The sequence below is a fragment of the Pseudorasbora parva genome, chromosome 16 (assembly GCF_024679245.1).
Source record: "Pseudorasbora parva isolate DD20220531a chromosome 16, ASM2467924v1, whole genome shotgun sequence".
NCBI lineage: Eukaryota > Metazoa > Chordata > Actinopteri > Cypriniformes > Gobionidae > Pseudorasbora > Pseudorasbora parva.
In genome coordinates, this window is record NC_090187.1 from 12,810,397 (window position 1) to 12,830,920 (window position 20,524).

A 20,524-nucleotide genomic window follows, 5' to 3' on the forward strand; every position below is an offset into this window, starting at 1 on the left:
CCAGTATATCTTAATATAATTTTTGTTTCTTTGTTTTATTTTCTCAAAAATATGTATCTTTGGATTTTATTGATCTATGAATACGAATATGTTTGTGCACAATAATGATTAATAATTGGTTATAAGACCAGGGACATTTATCAAAGTTTAGAGGGTTTATTTGATTTTGTGATGTATTTTAATATGCATTTGTTTCAGTCCACAGAGGAGCACGAGACGGAGACGGGGCTAAAATCAAAAGAAGCCAGGAAGTATATCTTCAGCTGTTTGGATGACATAGCGCATGTACGTATATTTGGATCAGGATCACAACACAGAAAATCCAACTTTTACCACATCAGAATAATTCACAACTCATTCTCTCCCAGTGGAAAATTCCTGCAAGGAGAGCTGCAGTTACTTTACGAATGCAAATATGAAACTCGTTTTGTGCTGCACAAATTAAAAGTGTAACAAAAACAAATCACGTTTATTTACCATCAGGCACCTTTCAATTCACTAATAACAGGAAATGTGTGTCAATCCTCTTATTTTATTCAGTAGGACCACATGGAATCTGTTCCAAGCTTTATTAAGTCAAATCTTTGGAATGGTTTAGGTGAACAGTTTTTTTTATTTAAAAAAAGCAAATAAACTATTGAAACGGTTCCTTTTTTTAGCTAATTATTAACTGAATAGAAAGTTCAAAAGAACATAAGCATTTATTTCCCGTATACATTATTGTAACATTGTACATATATATATATATATATATATATATATATATATACAGTCTTGTTCAAAATAATAGCAGTACAATGTGACTAACCAGAATAATCAAGGTTTTTAGTATATTTTTTATTGCTACGTGGCAAACAAGTTACCAGTAGGTTCAGTAGATTCTCAGAAAACAAACAAGACCCAGCATTCATGATATGCACGCTCTTAAGGCTGTGCAATTGGGCAATTAGTTGAATTAGTTGAAAGGGGTGTGTTCAAAAAAATAGCAGTGTGGCATTCAATCTCTGAGGTCATCAATTTTGTGAAGAAACAGGTGTGAATCAGGTGGCCCCTATTTAAGGATGAAGCCAACACTTGTTGAACATGCATTTGAAAGCTGAGGAAAATGGGTCGTTCAAGACATTGTTCAGAAGAACAGCGTACTTTGATTAAAAAGTTGATTAGAGAGGGGAAAACCTATAAAGAGGTGCAAAAAATGATAGGCTGTTCAGCTAAAATGATCTCCAATGCCTTAAAATGGAGAGCAAAACCAGAGAGACGTGGAAGAAAACGGAAGACAACCATCAAAATGGATAGAAGAATAACCAGAATGGCGAAGGCTCAGCCAATGATCACCTCCAGGATGATCAAAGACAGTCTGGAGTTACCTGTAAGTACTGTGACAGTTAGAAGACGTCTGTGTGAAGCTAATCTATTTTCAAGAATCCCCCGCAAAGTCCCTCTGTTAAAAAAAAGGCATGTGCAGAAGAGGTTACAATTTGCCAAAGAACACATCAACTGGCCTAAAGAGAAATGGAGGAACATTTTGTGGACTGATGAGAGTAAAATTGTTCTTTTTGGGTCCAAGGGCCACAGGCAGTTTGTGAGACGACCCCCAAACTCTGAATTCAAGCCACAGTACACAGTGAAGACAGTGAAGCATGGAGGTGCAAGCATCATGATATGGGCATGTTTCTCCTACTATGGTGTTGGGCCTATTTATCGCATACCAGGGATCATGGATCAGTTTGCATATGTTTAAATACTTGAAGAGGTCATGTTGCCCTATGCTGAAGAGGACATGCCCTTGAAACGGTTGTTTCAACAAGACAATGACCCAAAACACACTAGTAAACGGGCAAAGTCTTGGTTCCAAACCAACAAAATTAATGTTATGGAGTGGCCAGCCCAATCTCCAGACCTTAATCCAATTGAGAACTTGTGGGGTGATTTCAAAAATGCTGTTTCTGAAGCAAAACCAAGAAATGTGAATGAATTGTGGAATGTTGTTAAAGAATCATGGAGTGGAATAACAGCTGAGAGGTGCCACAAGTTTGTTGACTCCATGCCACACAGATGTCAAGCAGTTTTAAAAAACTGTGGTCATACAACTAAATATTAGTTTAGTGATTCACAGGATTGCTAAATCCCAGAAAAAAAATGTTTTGTACAAAATAGTCAGTCAAAGGTAGACACTGATATTTTTTTGAACACACCCCTTTCAACTAATTGCCCAATTGCACAGCCTTAAGAGCGTGCATATCATGAATGCTGGGTCTTGTTTGTTTTCTGACAATCTACTGAACCTACTGGTAACTTGTTTGCCACGTAGCAATAAAAAATATACTAAAAACCTTGATTATTCTGGTTAGTCACATTGTACTGCTATTATTTTGAACAAGACTGTATATATATATATATATATATATATATATATATATATATATATATATATATATATATATATATATATATATATATATATATATATATATGTATATGTATATATGTATATGTATATATATATAAATAATTATATATATATATATATATATATATATATATATATATATATATATATGTATATATATGTATATATATGTATATATATGTATATATATATGTATATATATGTATATATATATGTATATATATATATAAATAATTATTTATATATATATATATATAAAATACCAAGCATGACATTGACCAGTGAAGTGAAAAACACTTCTCATCACCATGGCACCTGTTAGTGGGTGGGTTATATTAGGCAGCAAGTGAACTTTTTTCCCCCAAAGTTGATGTGTGATAAAAGCAGGAAAAATCAGCAAGCTTAAGGATTTCAGTGAGTCTGACAAGGGCCAAATTGTGGTGATTGGACGACTGAGTCAGAGCATCTCCAAAACTGCAGCTCTTATGAGGTGTTCCCGGTCTGCAGTGGTCAGTATCTAAAGTGGTCCAAGGAAGGAACAGTGGAAACTGCAAATATGCCAAATGGTCATGGGCAGCCAAGGACCATTAATGCATGTGAGGAGCAAAGGCTGGCCTATGTGGTCCTATCAAACAGACAAGCTACTGTAGCTCAAATTGCTCAAGGATTTGATGCTTTTTACATCACGTGGATGGCCATGTGCATATGCTTCGCTTACCAGGGGAACACATGGCACCAGGATGCACTATGGGAAGAAGGAATGCCGGCAGAGGCAGTGTGATGCTTTGGCAATGTTCTGCTGGGAAACCTTGGGTCCTGCCATCCATGTGGATGTTACTTTGATGCGTACCACCTACCTAAGCATTGTTGCTGACCATGTACACCCTTTCATGCAAAAGGTATTCCCTGGTGACTGTGGCCCATTTCAGCTGGATAATGCGCTCTGCCACAAATCAAAAACTGTTCAGGAATGGTTTGAGGAGCTCAACAACGAGTTTAAGTTGTTGACTTGGCTTCCAAATTGGGATCTAAATCCAGTTGAGCACCTGTGGGATGTGCTGAACAAACATGTCCATTCCAGGAGTCCATGCCTTGACCGTTCAGGGCTGTTTTGGCAGCCACAGGGTGACCAACACAATATTAGGCCATAATGTTCTGCCTGATTGTTGTATACTATCAATTGTGTTCAATTTAATTTAAACTACTACTAGTAAATACATATGTGCTTTGTTTCGTCTTTTTTTCCTCAGGTGAATCTAGTGATGAATCTGGAAGGCTGTGATTTGTTGGCAGAGAAGGTTGATCGTGCAGAGTTTGTGGGTTTGCTGAAGAAGATGTTGTTGATAGATGCTGAGGAAAGAATTGCCCCAAGTGACGCCCTTAGCCATCCTTTTGTTACCATGCAGCACCTGCTAGACTTCCCCCACAGCAACCAGTGAGTGGATTTTCATTTCTCAACCTGGTTTGTGATTCATTCATTCCTCTGACTGACAGTTTGTGTTCTAATTTTTCTCTTTACAGTGTCAAATCCTGTTTTCACATTATGGATGTGTGCTGCTCAAGACCAGGCAGTTATGAGTCCCTCAGCCGGACCAAGGCTCAGTTTGTCAGGACTGTCCCAAGCACTGGTGCAGCGCCCAACCTTACCCTTCCCTTCTGCAAGGTGACTGGCATTCACACTCAGGTACTAAAAGCATTATCATTAAAATGCTGCTAGAAAGTTTGTGAACCTCTAAAGCTCCTTTCACACTGCACGTCGGACACGCAATATTCCCGGAACATTGCCGGGTCGCCTTCTGTGTGAAAGCAACCACGTCCCGGAATTGATTACCAAATTGAACCCGGGTCGGGGACCTAGTAACATTGCAGTATTGGACCCGGGACGAGCGCTGTGTGAACAAAAGCCAAAACTAATGCCGCAACTTGTACGTAGTTATCGTGCGACTCCTAGAGCTTGTTTTTTCAATAATACAACCCTGCAGTGCCAGAAGAGCTAGTCAGTGTTTTAAATGCAGAGAGTGTTCGTATACAAAATAAACTTAAATTCAACAAGTAGAAATGTGCGCAAACTGGACAAAAGTCGAGACCACGGAGCTCCTTACTATCCGCGCTGAAGCTGAGATCGCTCGTCCATTATACGTCACATCAGGATGTCACGTGTCAACTCGACCCGGGACCGTTACGGGTTGTGTGTGAAAGCGCACATATTACGGTATTTCGCTGGCAGTGTGAATGGACCAAATCTAGCGGCCCGGGAACAAATGCCGGGTCGCATTATCCGTGTATTTGCCGGAATCGCAGTGTGAAAGGGGCTTAAGAATCTTTTGCATTTTTACTTGAAAGTCAGCTCGTATTTCTGCTCGGGAATCTCTTTTGACTGAGGCAATGGTAATATTCATTTGCTTTCACTGCTTTTACTGTTAATTTATACACTTCTTTATTGTTACTTGGCAACCTTGTAAAATTGTCTTTTGGGATGCTATCTTTAACACTTTTCATGTGAAGGTCAAAACCGTGCATGACGCATGTGCTGAAGGCCTTGTGAAGGCCTCAAAGTTTTGCATTCCTCTAGCTCGAACAGTAGAGCGTAGAATGCCTGAACTGTTGAATTTAATATCTTTATTGTAGAGAAGAAAAAAAGCACCTGGCTCGAACGTTTATCCAGCTAATGCTTGTCCTGTTCATAATGTGCTGTGACAAAATTCAAAGGAGGCACTTCACAAATATAAAACGTTTATTTATTTTTATGTGGCATGTAGTATCATATTTGAATTTTATGTAATAAATATTTTAAATGAATCAAACATGCACACAATGTTCCAATTTTTTGTTACTGTTTTCTACTGTTTCTTAATTTTAGAGAGTTGACTAGGCATTACGAAACCTCAGATTAATCAAATTAGTTGTAGCACACTTCCCTGAAGTAAATACAAATTATTTCCATTTATATAAAATAATCGAATGCGTTTAACTTGTGGTTATCATTTTGTATAAGCACACTATGCAATGCTTTGCAATATTATTTATGAATTAAAAATGGTTTTGAGCAGGTTCTTTGAAATGTTTGACTTTTACTGTATATTTTAATATAGCCAGTTCAAGAAATTCAATTGGGTCAAATTGAAAAACTTTAACAGTCAAAACTAGAGTTATGAACATTGGCATGTCGACGTGTGTCTTGCAGATGGTCAACGTCACGTAGAGAGGAAAAAACATTTTACAATTGTGGCTGTTATAGATTTAACCCCTAGAATGATCGCATTCTTCCTAAAATCACAAGCTTTGTGACCCATCTAGGCATAAACCCTTTTCACTACCACGTGTCCCATCCAGTCACACGAATTTTGAAAAATGAAAAAAACATCTGCCAGTTTTGTTTTTTCTACATTTTATCGAAAATAATGCTTTAGTTACATTTTCTAATAGATTAGTTGACTTTTTTTTCGAATAGATGTTTGATCTCAGAGCATAACATGAGATTCTCTCATTAAAGGGGGCATAACACTCAGTTTCTGTCAATCTCATGTTACTCTTGAGTACCTAAAGAGTAGTATTGCATACTTTATATCTCTGAAGAGTCTATAGTTTTATCATATTTATAAAAGACAGATACGCTGTACAGATTAATTCTGAAAACAGTGGGGGCAAAGTTAAACACACACACGCGCGCACACCCACACGAACACGCACACCCTCTTTTAAAAAAGAAGCTGGATAGGAAGATGGTATATCTCAGAATCTAAACACAAAAGTATATTTTTGTTGTTTTAATAAAATATAGACTACATGTAGTTAATATGTAAAACCAGTCTGCGAGTCTGGTGTTTCACAGGAACAAAACTTGCATTAAATAAGAAAATTCCCTGAGATTTTCTTTTTCCTTTTATCTGTATGGTTGCTGTTCATGTGCTGGATCATTTGCCAGACAGACACATTATTACACAATCTATCGTTTAGTTTCTGTTTTGCTCTGTCTTGCACTCCTGTCACTTTGTTCCGTCATTGTGACTTCTGTGTCTTGCCTTTTATTTTGTTAACATGTTGAGAGTCACGTTGACTCATTCTGAATGACATGCTCCATTCAGCGCAGGTGATGACAGGCTGTCAAAACAGGACTGTCACAGCTCACTCTGACTCTGATTACATTTATAATGAGCCTCAATGGTCGCGTACACACTGTAAAGTTTCATGAGTGACAACCGCATTTAAATGCTGGAGAGAGTCCCCTAAATTATCGTTCCATGTGTGTTCAGAACATGACGTGCTCCCGAAACTGGGACGCCATAGCAACCCTCTGGTTTCTCACATGTTTGGTATCCGCTATTTTAAACGAAGAAATATTAAAGTGACAAACGACTCGTTGTGTACAGAAATTTTACATCGTGTTTTTTGCTTAAAGGCACAGTAAATAGTTTTTGCTGGTAGAAGTCACATATTCAGAACAGTAAGAAAGTGACGCGGTGTAGAAACGTAGAATGATGGGAGTTGTCATATTCACCTCCAGTGTCGATGGAAAAAAGCAATCCGACGGGACTCATAAATCATGTTCATGGATGTGGTAATCAAATAAAGTTGTATAACTGTTACGTTTGATCACATGATTTTATTTCATTCTAATGAATTAGCCACATGTAACGTAATGTTTAATGCTAAATTACTACTAATACATGTCACATTCGTCATTAAATGGTGGGGTAACCATTTTGTGTTTTTAAAAAAACAATCGTAGCCTACTAAAAGTACATTTGAACAGTATTTTCAAAAAAGCTGACTTACTATTGATAACACACACTGTATTTAATTACACTGCCATAGCATAGCAGATGGTCAGCCGATATGATAATTTGCAGTTATTTAATTTACCAAATGATCTATGATCAAATTAATCTATGTAAAATGAATAATAGTTTTACGTTTTCGTTATTTTTAACCAGTTCATTGCTAACATCAGCTATCAGGTTCCCAGACGAATGCAAGCTCTTAGTAAAGTAACTTTTATCAGTGCTATCATTATTCTGTATATTGTACGACACCACTAGCGTAAGGCAAACAAATTATAATGCAATTAAAATATTAATCTTATGTTAAAATGTTATCCGTCATAGAACACGGATTTATGTTATAAGGTAAACAATACTTTTTCATCATTGACGCGAGGAAAACTATCCTAGACGTCGTTCTAGTGTTATGCACAGCACACCATGATACAATTAGCCAAGCAACAATAAAACTTCCAATATACACAAATAGGCTGAATTAATATTACCTGTCGAGAAGAAAGCAGGTAATGTCGGCGTTCTTTTTAAAATCGTTGCTCCTCATGAGCTCTTTCCATCTTGGAAAGGCCACTCCAATGTTTACTTTTGTCTTGTTGATTTGCCTGTTGCGTTGCCGTCTTAATTCTCTTTTCCGCTTCCATGGCGACTCTGATACATATCCCGCAATGTTACTAGGTCCCCGACCCGAGTCGAATTCGGTAATCAATTCCGGGACGTGGTTGCTTTCACACAGAAGGCGACCCGGCAATGCTCCGGGAATATTGCGGGTCCGACGTGCACTGTGAAAGGGGCTTCAGAGTGATCCTCCGTCATCATATAGCAGCCTCAAGCAATCCTCCTCTTCACATTCGACACAGTGCCATCGAGTGTAAAAACGCGAAAAGCGAAGCTTGAATTAACGGGTATGTCCCTCTTTGGCAAATGTACTTTCAAGATGGAGCAGCAACATGGCGACCGCCATCCAAACCCTCAACACGTATGTATTTTCAATGGTATATTATAAAATTACGAGAATACATTATTACTTGAAAGAAGTAAATATACATTAATGAGTACATATATTTTTGAAAGAACTAAGTGATTTTAGCTAAGAATAAACTAAAAAAGTTACACAGTGTAGCTTTAAGTTTTTTGAGAAAACCAGCTAACTGAAAACCCCTTTTTTAACTTATTCTCCTGAGATTACAATTTTCTACTCCATCTCCACCTGTTTTAAATCATGTTAGCAAGTTGTTAAATTATGTTAGCAGTGTGCTAATTCATGTTAGCAATGTGTTAGAAAAGGTCAGCATGTTTATGTTAGCATTATGTTAATTAATGTTAGCAGCATGCTAATTAATGTTAGCAACATGTTGATTCATGGTAGCAATGTGCTAAAACATTATATTAATGCTAGCGAACATGTTAAATCCCATCTCATCGCAATCTGAAAACTGTAAAAAAAACTAAGCTTTTAAAACTTTTTAAAACATTCTTCATAAGTTTGTCTTGACTTGAGATTTATCTTGTCCAAAACTCTTCTCGGGTCATTTGATTCATCCTAAAATTTCCATTTCTTGGAGTTATCTTAAAAGGGTTAGTTCACCCAAAAATGAAAATTATTTAATTATTTACTCACCCTAATGTCGTTGGACACCCGTAAGACCTTTGTTCATCTTCGAGAATGACGCAGATCCGCCGTTCGGATACATGATCCAGAAGAGGAGCGCCGCTATCGCGTGAGTTCACGTCCGAGACCTACATGGAAGACAATAACTTGGCGGATAAATTCATTATTTTGATTTTTTTCCACACAAAATCTATTCTTGTCGCTTCGTAAAATTATTGTACAGCCACTGTAGTGAGATACACGTTTTTAGTGCCTTTTATGGGTCTTGAGAGAGGAAATGTACTGAATTAATGAATTAATTTTAATTTTTGGGTGAACTAACCCTTTAAAATGAGACTCACTGGGTTGCCATGGTTTCCACGGCAGTAAAAGTGGAAATCGAGAATAACGCGGCCATCTCCAAATGTTACATTGGTTCAAATTTCGTTTTTTTCTGGATTAAAATAAAAATTGTTGGAAACATTTGGTATTATGTAAGTACACAAATGAACAAATAATTTAAAACTGCTTGTTTTTTTTTTGTATATTATCATGCAAAAATCGTACATATTGTGCTTTTACAGGCTGCTTCACAGGGCTTGCTCTTGCAAACGTGTTGCAATGCCCACTTATACACCTTATTGGGATTTTTGTTTAAGCTTAGTTCATACAGCGATCAAGTTAAGGGAGTTATTATAGTTATATTTAAACATGCATCAGAGATATCTTTTGTCTGACTTGTTTCATATCTCTCGTCATACATCATTAACAGTCATTTTTGTAAAGGCTGTTGCCACTAGCTGAATTTTTCAGGAGTTGATTCGGAAGAGAATTAAGCACTAAAATGTAAGCTGACAACCACATTTAGCTGAAGTGTCTTTGTGGCCAATATAAGCTTTCCTCCTATAAAACAGGCTGTCAGAAATAGTTTTGTGCAAGCTTTAAGTTAATATCTGTGTTTTTGTAGGTTTTTTATTTTATTGTACGCTGTCCATGTAAATGTGTCTTGTCAGCTCTGCATTGTGGTCTTTCTTATATCTCACAAATGTAAAGTCTTATTGGCGTTGTCACGGCAACATCGCTGACATCATGGCAACATGGAAAGGACATTCGGTTTCCAAGCAGAGACACGGCAGAAAACTTTCTGCCCAAACCAAACTGACCTAAGATAACACATGCAGATTGTTGTAATGCATTTTTGATGACCTTTTAAGCATGGTACTTTGTTTTGTTTTTTGACAACATAATGTGGACCTTGTTGACTTTTGTAACATTCTATTTTGAAAACTGGTAAATTGAATTAAAGAGTAAATGCAGTCAGCTGTTCAGAGTTAGCTGGAAAAGAAGAACATTGTCTGTGTAGCCCCTGAAGGAGTTGCCCATGTCACGTTCACACTCTATGATCACGTTCATGCTGCTAACACACTATTTGTGTTATTCTGTACCCTGGAGTTATGTTGCTCAGGAGTATATGAACTTTGATCCAGAGGCCTGTAAATGTGTATGTGAATGGGATATAATACAATGGATATTAAAATAATGATTTAAGGCTAGACCTACAGGTGAATGGGTTAAACATGGGGTAAACGGCTTAACTAATAGATATCATCATACTTTACACTGTTTATTAATCAAGCTACATTAAGTCAATTGTTTTGTATTACAATTCTGAAATTCTGCATTTAAATATGCAAAGGAAATATGATCTGATTAAATATGCAATGATTTGCCTACAATTCCAGAAAAGAAAGTGTAACTTAGAGAAAATTGTTATAACGGCTATAAAAAAATTACATCATTTCAAGAATAAAATGTTGATGAATAATATAAACCCTCTGTTAAAGGTGTATGTATATATATATATATATATATATATATATATATATATATATATATATATATATATATATATATATATATATATATATATATATATATATATATATATATATATATAATGTATGTAAGTATGTTAAAGTGAAAAAAAGAAAAAAGAATTTTGAGAAAACGTATTGTAAATTAAATCTATAGGCATTACTATATAAAGTGTTATCAAATATATAAACACATATGCGCATTTTTGATGTTTTCTTTCCACTAGTAGTCTATATACAGTAAAGACAAGTTATGGAAACAAAATAGAAAAAAAGATCTCAAAATGATCCAGTGCTTGTAGAAAGTGTTGTTGCCTGTTGTGTTATGCTTTAATTTTAAAGCAGCATAAAAAGAAATTCAAAAATAACTCCGTAATAACAAATACATCCTGTTCACAAGTTGTTTGTTTATTTGTACATTAGTGACTACTTGCAGCCACTTATATTTGTTTGATTGTCATGATATTAAGAACCAAGCATGTCAATACATTTACATTTAACATTTACATTTAATCATTTAGCAAACGCTTTTATCCAAAGCGACTTACAAAAAAGGGGAGAGCAATAGAAGCAACGAAACAAACAAGGCCAACAACCTGTAAGAGCTGTAAGAAGTCTCAGTTAATTAAGCACAGTACACAGGTTTTTTTTTTTTTTTTTTTTTTTTGACAAACAGACAAAAATGAATGGATAGTTAAGTGCTATTCTTTATTGGTCAGGTGCAATTGGAAGAGATGTGTCTTAAGATGTTTTTTTAAAAATGGCTACAGGCTCTGCAGCAGTGGCTCAATACAGGCTCAATATTTTGCATGAGGAAGATTTATGTAAATCTAAATATTATCAGGTCTTGTAGCGTATACAAACCAAATGGCTTCATCAGAGCAATACTGATGTTCTGTCTAGTAATGCCATGTCGCCCTCTATAGGACATTTAAATGAAATTCACTTTAATGTGTTTCCACAGAAACATTTATCCTTTACTGCAACGTTATTGTGAGGGGGGGAAAAGCTACAAAACTATAGAATGAGGTTACAGTTTATTTTACAGTATGTGCACTTTCAGTGTTCTCAAGAATGAACTGAGTAATATAAAGTGACTACATTGGTTAAGGTTAGGTTTCGGGGTTAAGTTGAGGATTGGTACATAATTGTTATCCAGTAACTGCATAGTATGTACTTGCCTAAGAGGAAGCAAAGTGCAACTGAATATGACCCATTTTGTCTTTATTATTCAGACTCTATTTTCTTTTCTTTTTCTGTAGGCTTTAGCCTCATCTGCCCCTTCAGTGATGCATCCAGGAATCCCTCTCCAGACAGGAAGTGCTCAGTTTGGTGACTCTTTCCAGCAGGCGCTTATTCTCTGTCCCCCAACCATACAAGGTATTTTACCTTCAGTCATCAGATTCAAGCAAGTGTTAGCTCAACCACAATGTTTGTTAACAGAATAATGATTCTGTAATTGATTTCATTTATGTACTCATGTCCTTTTTTCATTCTATTATGAATTCTATTCAAACATATTCAGTAATATATATATTTTTTATATAGTTTGTTTATTTATTTATTTGATTTATTTGTACTTAAACTTAAACTAAACCAAAATGAGATGTTGTTGTTTTAAGTTTTTAATTATTATTATTATTATTATTTTTTAATGTATTTTGTCAAATAATAAACACATGGTTTTAGTTAACAATAATACCCTGCCTCATGTTTCAGGTCTCCCGCCTAACCCAAATAAGCCAGCGGGATTCTCTGTGCGGATGGAGAGCACAGTACCGCTGGTGACACAAGCCTCCGCCATCCAGCCTCTACAGATCAGACCAGGGCTCATTACACAGGTGAACGCAAATAGGGATTGACCGAAAAAAGTTTCGATAAACTTGTATCAATTATCACCAAGCCTGCAGTCTCCCCCTCATTTACTGAAGCTTTCGCACCTCGATCGCCCCCCGGTGACCGGTCCCAGTATAGCCGCCCCTCTGTGTTTTCTAATGGACGCGAGGCAAACTAAATAATAAAATTACACTTCAAAAATTTCCCCCCAAAGTTAGTTTATGTCACTGAAGGCAGTTATCATCACGATGATTTCATTTCAGGTGTTCGTTTTAAAAATAAGTTTAGTTTGAGTTAGTTATTTGATGCTATAAAAATGGGGGGTGTGACGTCATGATTGACAGCTGAGACTGACGGCTTCTCTGAGTGAAGTTGTCACTGAGGCACTAACAGACTTTTTTCGAAATTTTTGGGAGCAGATTAGAGCTTTAGCTTTAATTTCTACATTTCCATAACTGTTTATTTCACACCAACATAATTAATTGTTCTGCATCTGCGAGAGAGTGTGGGCGGGCTTTTGATATCGCGACTGTACTTCCTGCTCTACTTCCTGCGCTCTACTGCGCAACTCCGGTCCCGAAATCGCTACTGCGCAGACTCGGTCCCAAGATGTCCGCGCCGTGCACCCCCGCCTGAAAGCTTCAAATATGGCAAGCGGAAACGGATGATGTCGAGTCGTCCATATTTTTTTACGGTCTATGATTATCACACTCTTCCACTTAACTCTTGAAAAAAAGTTGCTGGCCATCTCCGCATTTTTGATAATTTTCACACAAATTTCATGGTCCCCAGAATATTTTGTATGAATATCTGAACATGCAATAGATCAGACTCTGCTTATAAACAAACAAACAAACAAAGCACTTTTTTATTCTAGCTTACACTTATGTTGGTAATATGGGTAAGTTTCATTAAATAAAAAAAGCAACATTTTAAAAAGAAAAAAAAAGCTAAGAAAATCATATTTTTGTCAAAAACTACATCCGGATTCAGAACGATGATCAAAACAGATGGAGTAAATCGAGTTCATCAAACACCTAATACTTGCTCAGTCCTATAACTCATCCAGGGTTCGACATTAGGCGGTTTTGATTTTATATGCAGTTTAATGTTGATGATTGCAATATTTTACATATGCATATGCAATCACATATGATGAGATCGCTTGGTTCTGCATCATCTCCTGTTTGTTCAGGAGATTCAGTACTTTTTTAAAAGACGTCATAGCACCCTCTAGAGTCTAACGGTGAAAACAAGGAAACACTGAAAATTATGTTTGGTTGGGAAGTGTTGTCTCTCTCAAATTACGGAAAATTAAATTTTTGGCAGCAATCAGTCAATCAGTTGTTTTATATCTGGCTGTAAGACTTTAGTCTGTCTTCGGAACACACATGAATATCTTTTCAATTAAATCTGAGAGATTTCCATTCCTCCATTGACTGTTATGCAACTTAGTAAACACATCATATGTGACTTGGAGTCCACACAAAAACTTCTGCACTCGCGTCAACACAACACGCACCACGTGTCGTGGTGCTCTCGTGAACACATATTATGTATTTAAAGTGGTAGTTTTAAAAAAAAAAGTTTTTTCACAAATAAACCACGATCCTTGCGTCACTTCATAAAATTGAGGTTTCTTTTCTACCTTTTTGAGGATGTCAATGGAGGGACAGAAAGCTCTGATTTCATAAATAAATAAATAAATGTTCCGAAATGTAATGAAAGTCTTACAGGTTTGGAACAACACGAAGGTGAGTGATTGATAACAGTTTTTTTTGTTGTTGTTTGCTTTTTTTTGGGCTAACTCTTTAATCTTTTAAATGCAACTGTAAGTTGGAAACATAGTCATGTTTTGAGTTCCTTTATGCTTGTCAGGAAGTTAGCATGTCTTGTTTTTTGCTTTTTCTACAGCAGGCGTGGTCAAATCGTGCCCAGCAGATCCTGGTGCCCACTTGGCCTCAGGTGGCCCCTTCAGCAACGACCATGGCCTCAGACACAGTGGCAGGTCCACAGAGACTAACAGAATGGGGGTGGGTTTCTGAACCCTCTCTGTCATTGTGCTTGTGCTGCTATATTCATTATGTTCTGATGTTTAAACGCGTTTCAGACTCTTGTGTGAGTCATCTGTCTTTATACATCTGTCCATTCCTCCACACTGAAATGCTTTGTTTCTCTCCCATATTTTGCAGGAAAGTTCATTCCCATGGCAACCATTACAGCTCCATAATGCCCCACCAGCCGCTGTTAACAAACCCAATGGCCATGTCAGCTCACCAGCCTATCAGCATAGGGATAGCTCATGTGGTGTGGCCACAGCCAGCTGCTAACAAGAGAAATAAACCATCGTCAAACAGGTTAGTCCACATACAATATCTAGACATGCTGTCAGTGTATGGAGGGCTAGAAGTGCCACTTAAAGACAAAAAAATGAAGGAATAATGTTATACATTTAAATCATTAAAAAATAAAAATCCAATAAATATGCAGTTAAATTTAAAAATAATGTAATTTTTATGTATTTATATATTTTCTTTTAGACCCATGGCCCACACCATTTATCAGTATTTTGGTAAATGATTTGGCTAATTTGTTTTATTTTATATTATATTTATTACTGTTGCAAGTAAAAAGGAAGTAAATAATTATAAATTTATTACACAATAAAAAAATAAGTTGTTCAGTAAATGGACATTGAAAATGTTAAATCTAGTGTAAAACAAATGGCAAATGCAAATTCCGTAATTATTTTTTCATTTTACACCAGTATATATGTTGCAAATATGGTATTTGAACTATAAATTCAAGTACATGATTATATTGCTATTTTTCATATTGCATTTCAAATTGAACTTTGCCAGTGTGGTGCTTCTATATAAATGTGTTGTTAAGTGTTATAAAATATAAAATTTAAACTAACTTTTAAATTGCAAATTGAGAAAAAAAAAGTGATTTGCTTTAAATTAGTAAAAGATCACTACAAATTGAATAAGACAAATATATAAATACGTATTAATTTAATAAAATAAATAAATACATATTTGTTTAAATACAAATTAATAAAATACAAATTATTTGCCTTTCAACTTTTAAAATATACTGTTTAAGAGAATTTACTTTTGGTAAATGTTAGTGACGATTTCAGACTCAAAAGTCTGTTTATTGGTAAGTTACACATTTACTTTTTTATTTTCAAATCAATTTAAATTGAAGTGACACACTTTGCATTTCATACTGGTGGATATGCCTTGATTAGATTGATCAGACATTTGCCACTATACTTTTTTTTTGCTATAAGTGGTTATCAGCAAGCTCAAAAGTAGTTGACATCGGTCATCTAATTCCCTACCTAATTCATTATTATCATCCCATGTAGAAGTAACAACTTCATGCACAGCACCAATTCCCAAAACTCATCATGCCAGTCCCCAAAGATGGTAGACGGTGCCAAAAACACAGAGGAAGTGGCAGCGGATTGTGTAGTAGAGGCGGTACCAGAGGAGGAGCCTGCATGCTGTAAGGCAAAACAAGAGTACGAGGAATCCACTGTGTCTCAGAAGCAGAGACAGACCATTGTGATTGCTGACTCTCCGAGCCCTGCTGGCAGCGTCATCAGTATCAGCAGTGGTACAGATGAGGAGGGGCCAGACACTCGGAAACATTCAATAGAGTGAGTTGGCTGTTTAATATATGTCTAGAGGTTTTAGGAAGGTTTGTTCAACCTAAGAAAAAGTTCTTTTTTTCAACTCACTCTTACGTTGCTCGAAAATGTATTTAATACTAAACTGTTATATTTGGAAACCCTGAACTGAATTTGATCCATTGAGTCTTCAATTTTCAAAACATCATTAGAGAGATTTTTGCAGTGTAGCTGATAAATGGCTTATAAAAGTAATGTTAAAAATAATGCACACACTGTGTTTCAGGTGTAAAGGTAGTCCGGAGTGTGAGGCATGTCAGAGCACACTCAATATGGAGCGTGTATGTTCCCTGAGCAGTCCCGATTCAACCCTTAGTACCAGTTCATCAGCTTCAGAGCAGTCCAGCTCCTCCCCTTGCAAGAGACCCAACAGGTCCGTATTTCATGCACACACGTTTACTAGCTGTCTGAAGGACAGTTTGAGCCCAAAGTATACTTCGGCCGTCCTGCACGGGTCCTGTTTGGTAAACCCGCACCCCAGAACTGTTATCTGACATCAACACTAATTTAATTTCGGACCCAACCCTTTTGACATAAAGACCGCGACCCGAGTTGCACCCGCATTCATCTACTACATCATGTAGACCAAAAAATGTATGCATTCTGAATTGATGCATTTAAAGCTGAAGTCCGTAACTTTTTGCACTCTAGTCGGTTAATAAACAGAACTGCATGTGTCATGCGGAAGAACGTTGCAGCGGGAGCTACTTCTCTCTGTTTATGTCTATTGGCGGATCACACAGGGACTGTGCTCCTCCGCAGCGGTACCTTCCATTCTGGCCTGAAATAGTACCAATATAAATATTTATTATAACTGTACCATAATGATTCAGGGTAAGACAAAAACACGGTTTGGAAAATGGATTCATGTTGTACATTCTCATTATATAATTTTTAAAATCTTGAACACAAAAAAAGTTACGGACAGAAGCTTAAAGAACCAGCACATTTAAGAACCCTGCTTAAACCAGCACATGTCCAGGCCCATCTTAAGTTTGCCAATGACCATTTGGATGATCCAGAGGAGTCATGGGAGAAGTCATGAAGTCAGATAAGTCCAAAATATAACTTTTTTGTCATAATTACACAAAATTACTTCTCATAGTGGCTTTCATATAATAAAACAAAACATTGACATGCATTATACAGCAACGGTTGGAGTAAAAAACCTTAATTTGTGTTCTACTGAAGAAACAAAGACACCTACATGTTGGATAAATTGGGGGTAAATGTGTCTTTGTTTCTTAGCAGATAAACATCACATTTTCATTTTTGGGTGAACTAACCCTTTAAGACTGCTTACCAGGATACTTGACAAAACAAGAATTTTGGTATCATTTTGACTTTTTTTCCCCCTCTCTTTTTCCACAGTTGAGGATTTTTTTTATTTTTTATTAACTAGGACTCAGGCAAAAATGACAACGAAAGACACTAAAATGCCCCTTATGTTTAAAATATTTGGAGGAAAAATACCCTTATCTAACCGATCAATGAATCTGATTTTGTTTTTAAATTAAATATTTAAATTTACATGCTTCCTTTTAAAATACAAAATAACTAAATGTCTCGATATACTTATTTTCATAATAAGCAGATCCTACTCACTAAATTAAACATGTTAAGTAAAGAGGCCATGTCACAACAATGTAGTGTTTTATAGAATGCTTGTCGCATATTGCATAGTTTCACATAATTGTTCTTTTTTGTTTTTAAATCAGAGCATAGTGTTCTATTCCAAGCACTGTTTATCAGGGAAGGATATTCTTTGCTCTGTGTGTCTGAGAGTGATTTATTTGGTCTGTTTTCAGTATGTCAGATGATGAGCGCGAAAGTGGATGTGATACTGTGGACGGCTCGCCCGCATCCGTGTCCTCTAGTCGAGCTGACAGCCCCTTCCTGGAGGCCACCTATATTAATGACAACAACCAGAACTGCAAAGCCAATGGAGCTACAGAGGCCGAGTCTGCCAAGCTGCCCATCCGCACCATGGTGGTGCCGCCCCTGCGGGTTCAGAATAATGAGCTGATGGGCCGCACAGGTAACCAATACCACTAAACCTGACAAACTGTTAAAATTCACATTGTGAGAAAAAAATAATAATAATTTGAGAAGAAAAAAAAGTTTGCCATATACAGACATTTGCATTAAAACGTTTGGACCAGAGCGCATTTGTTGTGTCACAATGCTTGCCAGTTCTTTGTGAACTGGAGACGAGAAGAGCTCACTGAAGCCACAAGGCCACCCTACCAACTATTATGTATATCAATAATTCTCATTTTGGTGAGCCGAATCCCTTTGACCTAAAATATCTAACATTTATATTTCAATAATTTAGTATTTTATAATGATTCCTGAGGTGTACTTATATTGTTAGGATGATTTTTACATCAAAAAATGTCCTAATTTAGAAAATAAAAGGCCTTTTTTCTATTATGATTGTAGCCCTCTGGCTTGAATACTCTGTTTGAAGGGGCATGTCTGCTGTGACACTTCAATGGAAATGCCTACTGTTGTGATTGGCTGACATCTTTGCATTTGAAATGCGTATAACATGTAGAGTTTGATTTTCTGCCTGAGCCCGAACCGACCCGCGGGCCAGGTCGGGCCGAGAGTTCCGGCAACTCCTATATACCTTTTCACTGCTAGATGGGGAAAAATATCACACACTAGTGTAGCTTTAAACTCACAGCACTTGCAGCGATGGAGCGCAGCATTCTGAAGAGAAACGATCAGCGTACATGAGCTGCTCACATAAACACTGCACTTCGCTTAACTAAATCTTTTGGTTTCTTTGTGGGCATTTCAAGCTTTCTATACACATTTCTCATGTCTGTGAAGCAAGTAGCCTGCTGAGTTTCGGTTTATTTATGAGACGTCACAATTATAGTCTGCTATTTGCTTCTTATTTATTAAATCCAGGCAACTGGCCAAAGAAACCTTTATTAAAATTAAGATACAATTTATACAAAACAAAAGAAATGCTTTCGACAAAAAAAACCTTAATATTCAACTAAATAAAACCTCATTTCTGACCCACTCGCATTATCATAAGATATAATGTAGAAAATAATATAATATTTAAACATAAATATGAAAATAAAAAAACAATGTTTAATGGCTACAAAAAGTATAGTAAGCTACAGATAAATGTCATGTCTGAGCTGGATTTGAGCTAACATCATTTTACCGGTGAGCGGTTCATGAGAGCGCGCCTGCGGATTATTGAACTGAGTCAAGTCAAGTCAACTTTATTTATATTTCTATAGAGCTTTTACTATGATGATTGTTTTAAAGCAGCTTCACGGTGTTAAACAGGAAAATATAGCAAAAAAATTTGATTTGTCTGTACAGTCGCTCAGGAGAAAACAGCAATGTTATCAGCTCATTTCAATTTATCAATGTTAGTTTTAACATGAGTCACACCCGTCCGCTTCGCTGCGCTCGGCTCATTACAGGCTCGTTCTCGTCAGAACGCCTACATATAAAAAAAATGGTCTGGTTTAAATCGGCCTCTGGCAATTAATGTGTCGGGCCAAGGCCAGGCTCGGGGAAAACCTGGCGGAACAATCTCAGCTCTAATTACATGTGGAACCCCTCAAATCCTTTACATATGTTTTTTTTAATTATTTATAATTATTTTTTTTTACTATCACAGCTGTCGAGATTAGTGAATCGTTTAGTGTTGATTATAGCATTATTTTTTTAATCTTTTCTCATCACATGAAAGGCTGCTGTGATGAGCATTGAATAGACAAAACAGTCTATTTATCATGTGAATGCAATGATCTCATCTATGGAATGCTATTTTTTCTCAAAAAATGCTTTCACCACAATTAACAGCAAACACAATATTGATATGAATACAGTAAGAGCTTTGTTGTGCAGCATAAAGCTTCGTTTTGGCAAGTGTGCAGATAATATCACGATGTGTGATTGACAGTTCCGGACATTATAAAGAGAGTGTTGTTTGATCGTTCTCTGTAGTTTAATCACAATTTCAATAACCGATTTGACGTATGACGACCTAAGTGGAATATTCCATAATGGCCCATCTGATTTTCAATTTCACAAAGACAGAGGAGCAGGATACCCAGAACTTGGTTTACACATATCGTTATTTCTAGCCACTGGGGGACCATAGACAGGCTATGGGAACTCATATTAATGTTTAAAAAAAAACCTCATAAAGTGAAATTTCCATGCCATGGGATTAGGGCTGGGATAAACTATAATTTTTTTTAACGATTAATCTAGCGATTATTTTTCCTGTCCGATTCTATTCCGCTTCGATTATCGATTATCTTCCCATTAATTGCCTAATAGCAATTTATACATGTT

The 20,524-nt window shown here is 36.4% G+C and overlaps 1 protein-coding gene across 2 annotated transcripts in view; it reads left to right on the forward strand.

The window, feature by feature from the left end:
* The window catches only part of hipk3b (homeodomain interacting protein kinase 3b), a 90,213-nt gene that overhangs the window by 64,828 nt on the left and 4,861 nt on the right, over nt 1-20,524 (forward strand). The window contains exons 5-14 of one of the 2 annotated variants that reach the window (XM_067419683.1): nt 199-285; nt 3,661-3,845; nt 3,932-4,094; nt 11,913-12,030; nt 12,370-12,491; nt 14,401-14,519; nt 14,679-14,843; nt 15,863-16,156; nt 16,413-16,559; nt 17,995-18,224. In XM_067419683.1, coding sequence (XP_067275784.1) covers nt 199-285; nt 3,661-3,845; nt 3,932-4,094; nt 11,913-12,030; nt 12,370-12,491; nt 14,401-14,519; nt 14,679-14,843; nt 15,863-16,156; nt 16,413-16,559; nt 17,995-18,224 — 1,630 coding nt within the window. The remainder of the gene's footprint in view (nt 1-198; nt 286-3,660; nt 3,846-3,931; nt 4,095-11,912; nt 12,031-12,369; nt 12,492-14,400; nt 14,520-14,678; nt 14,844-15,862; nt 16,157-16,412; nt 16,560-17,994; nt 18,225-20,524) is intronic. The other variant, XM_067419684.1, reaches the window with a different exon arrangement.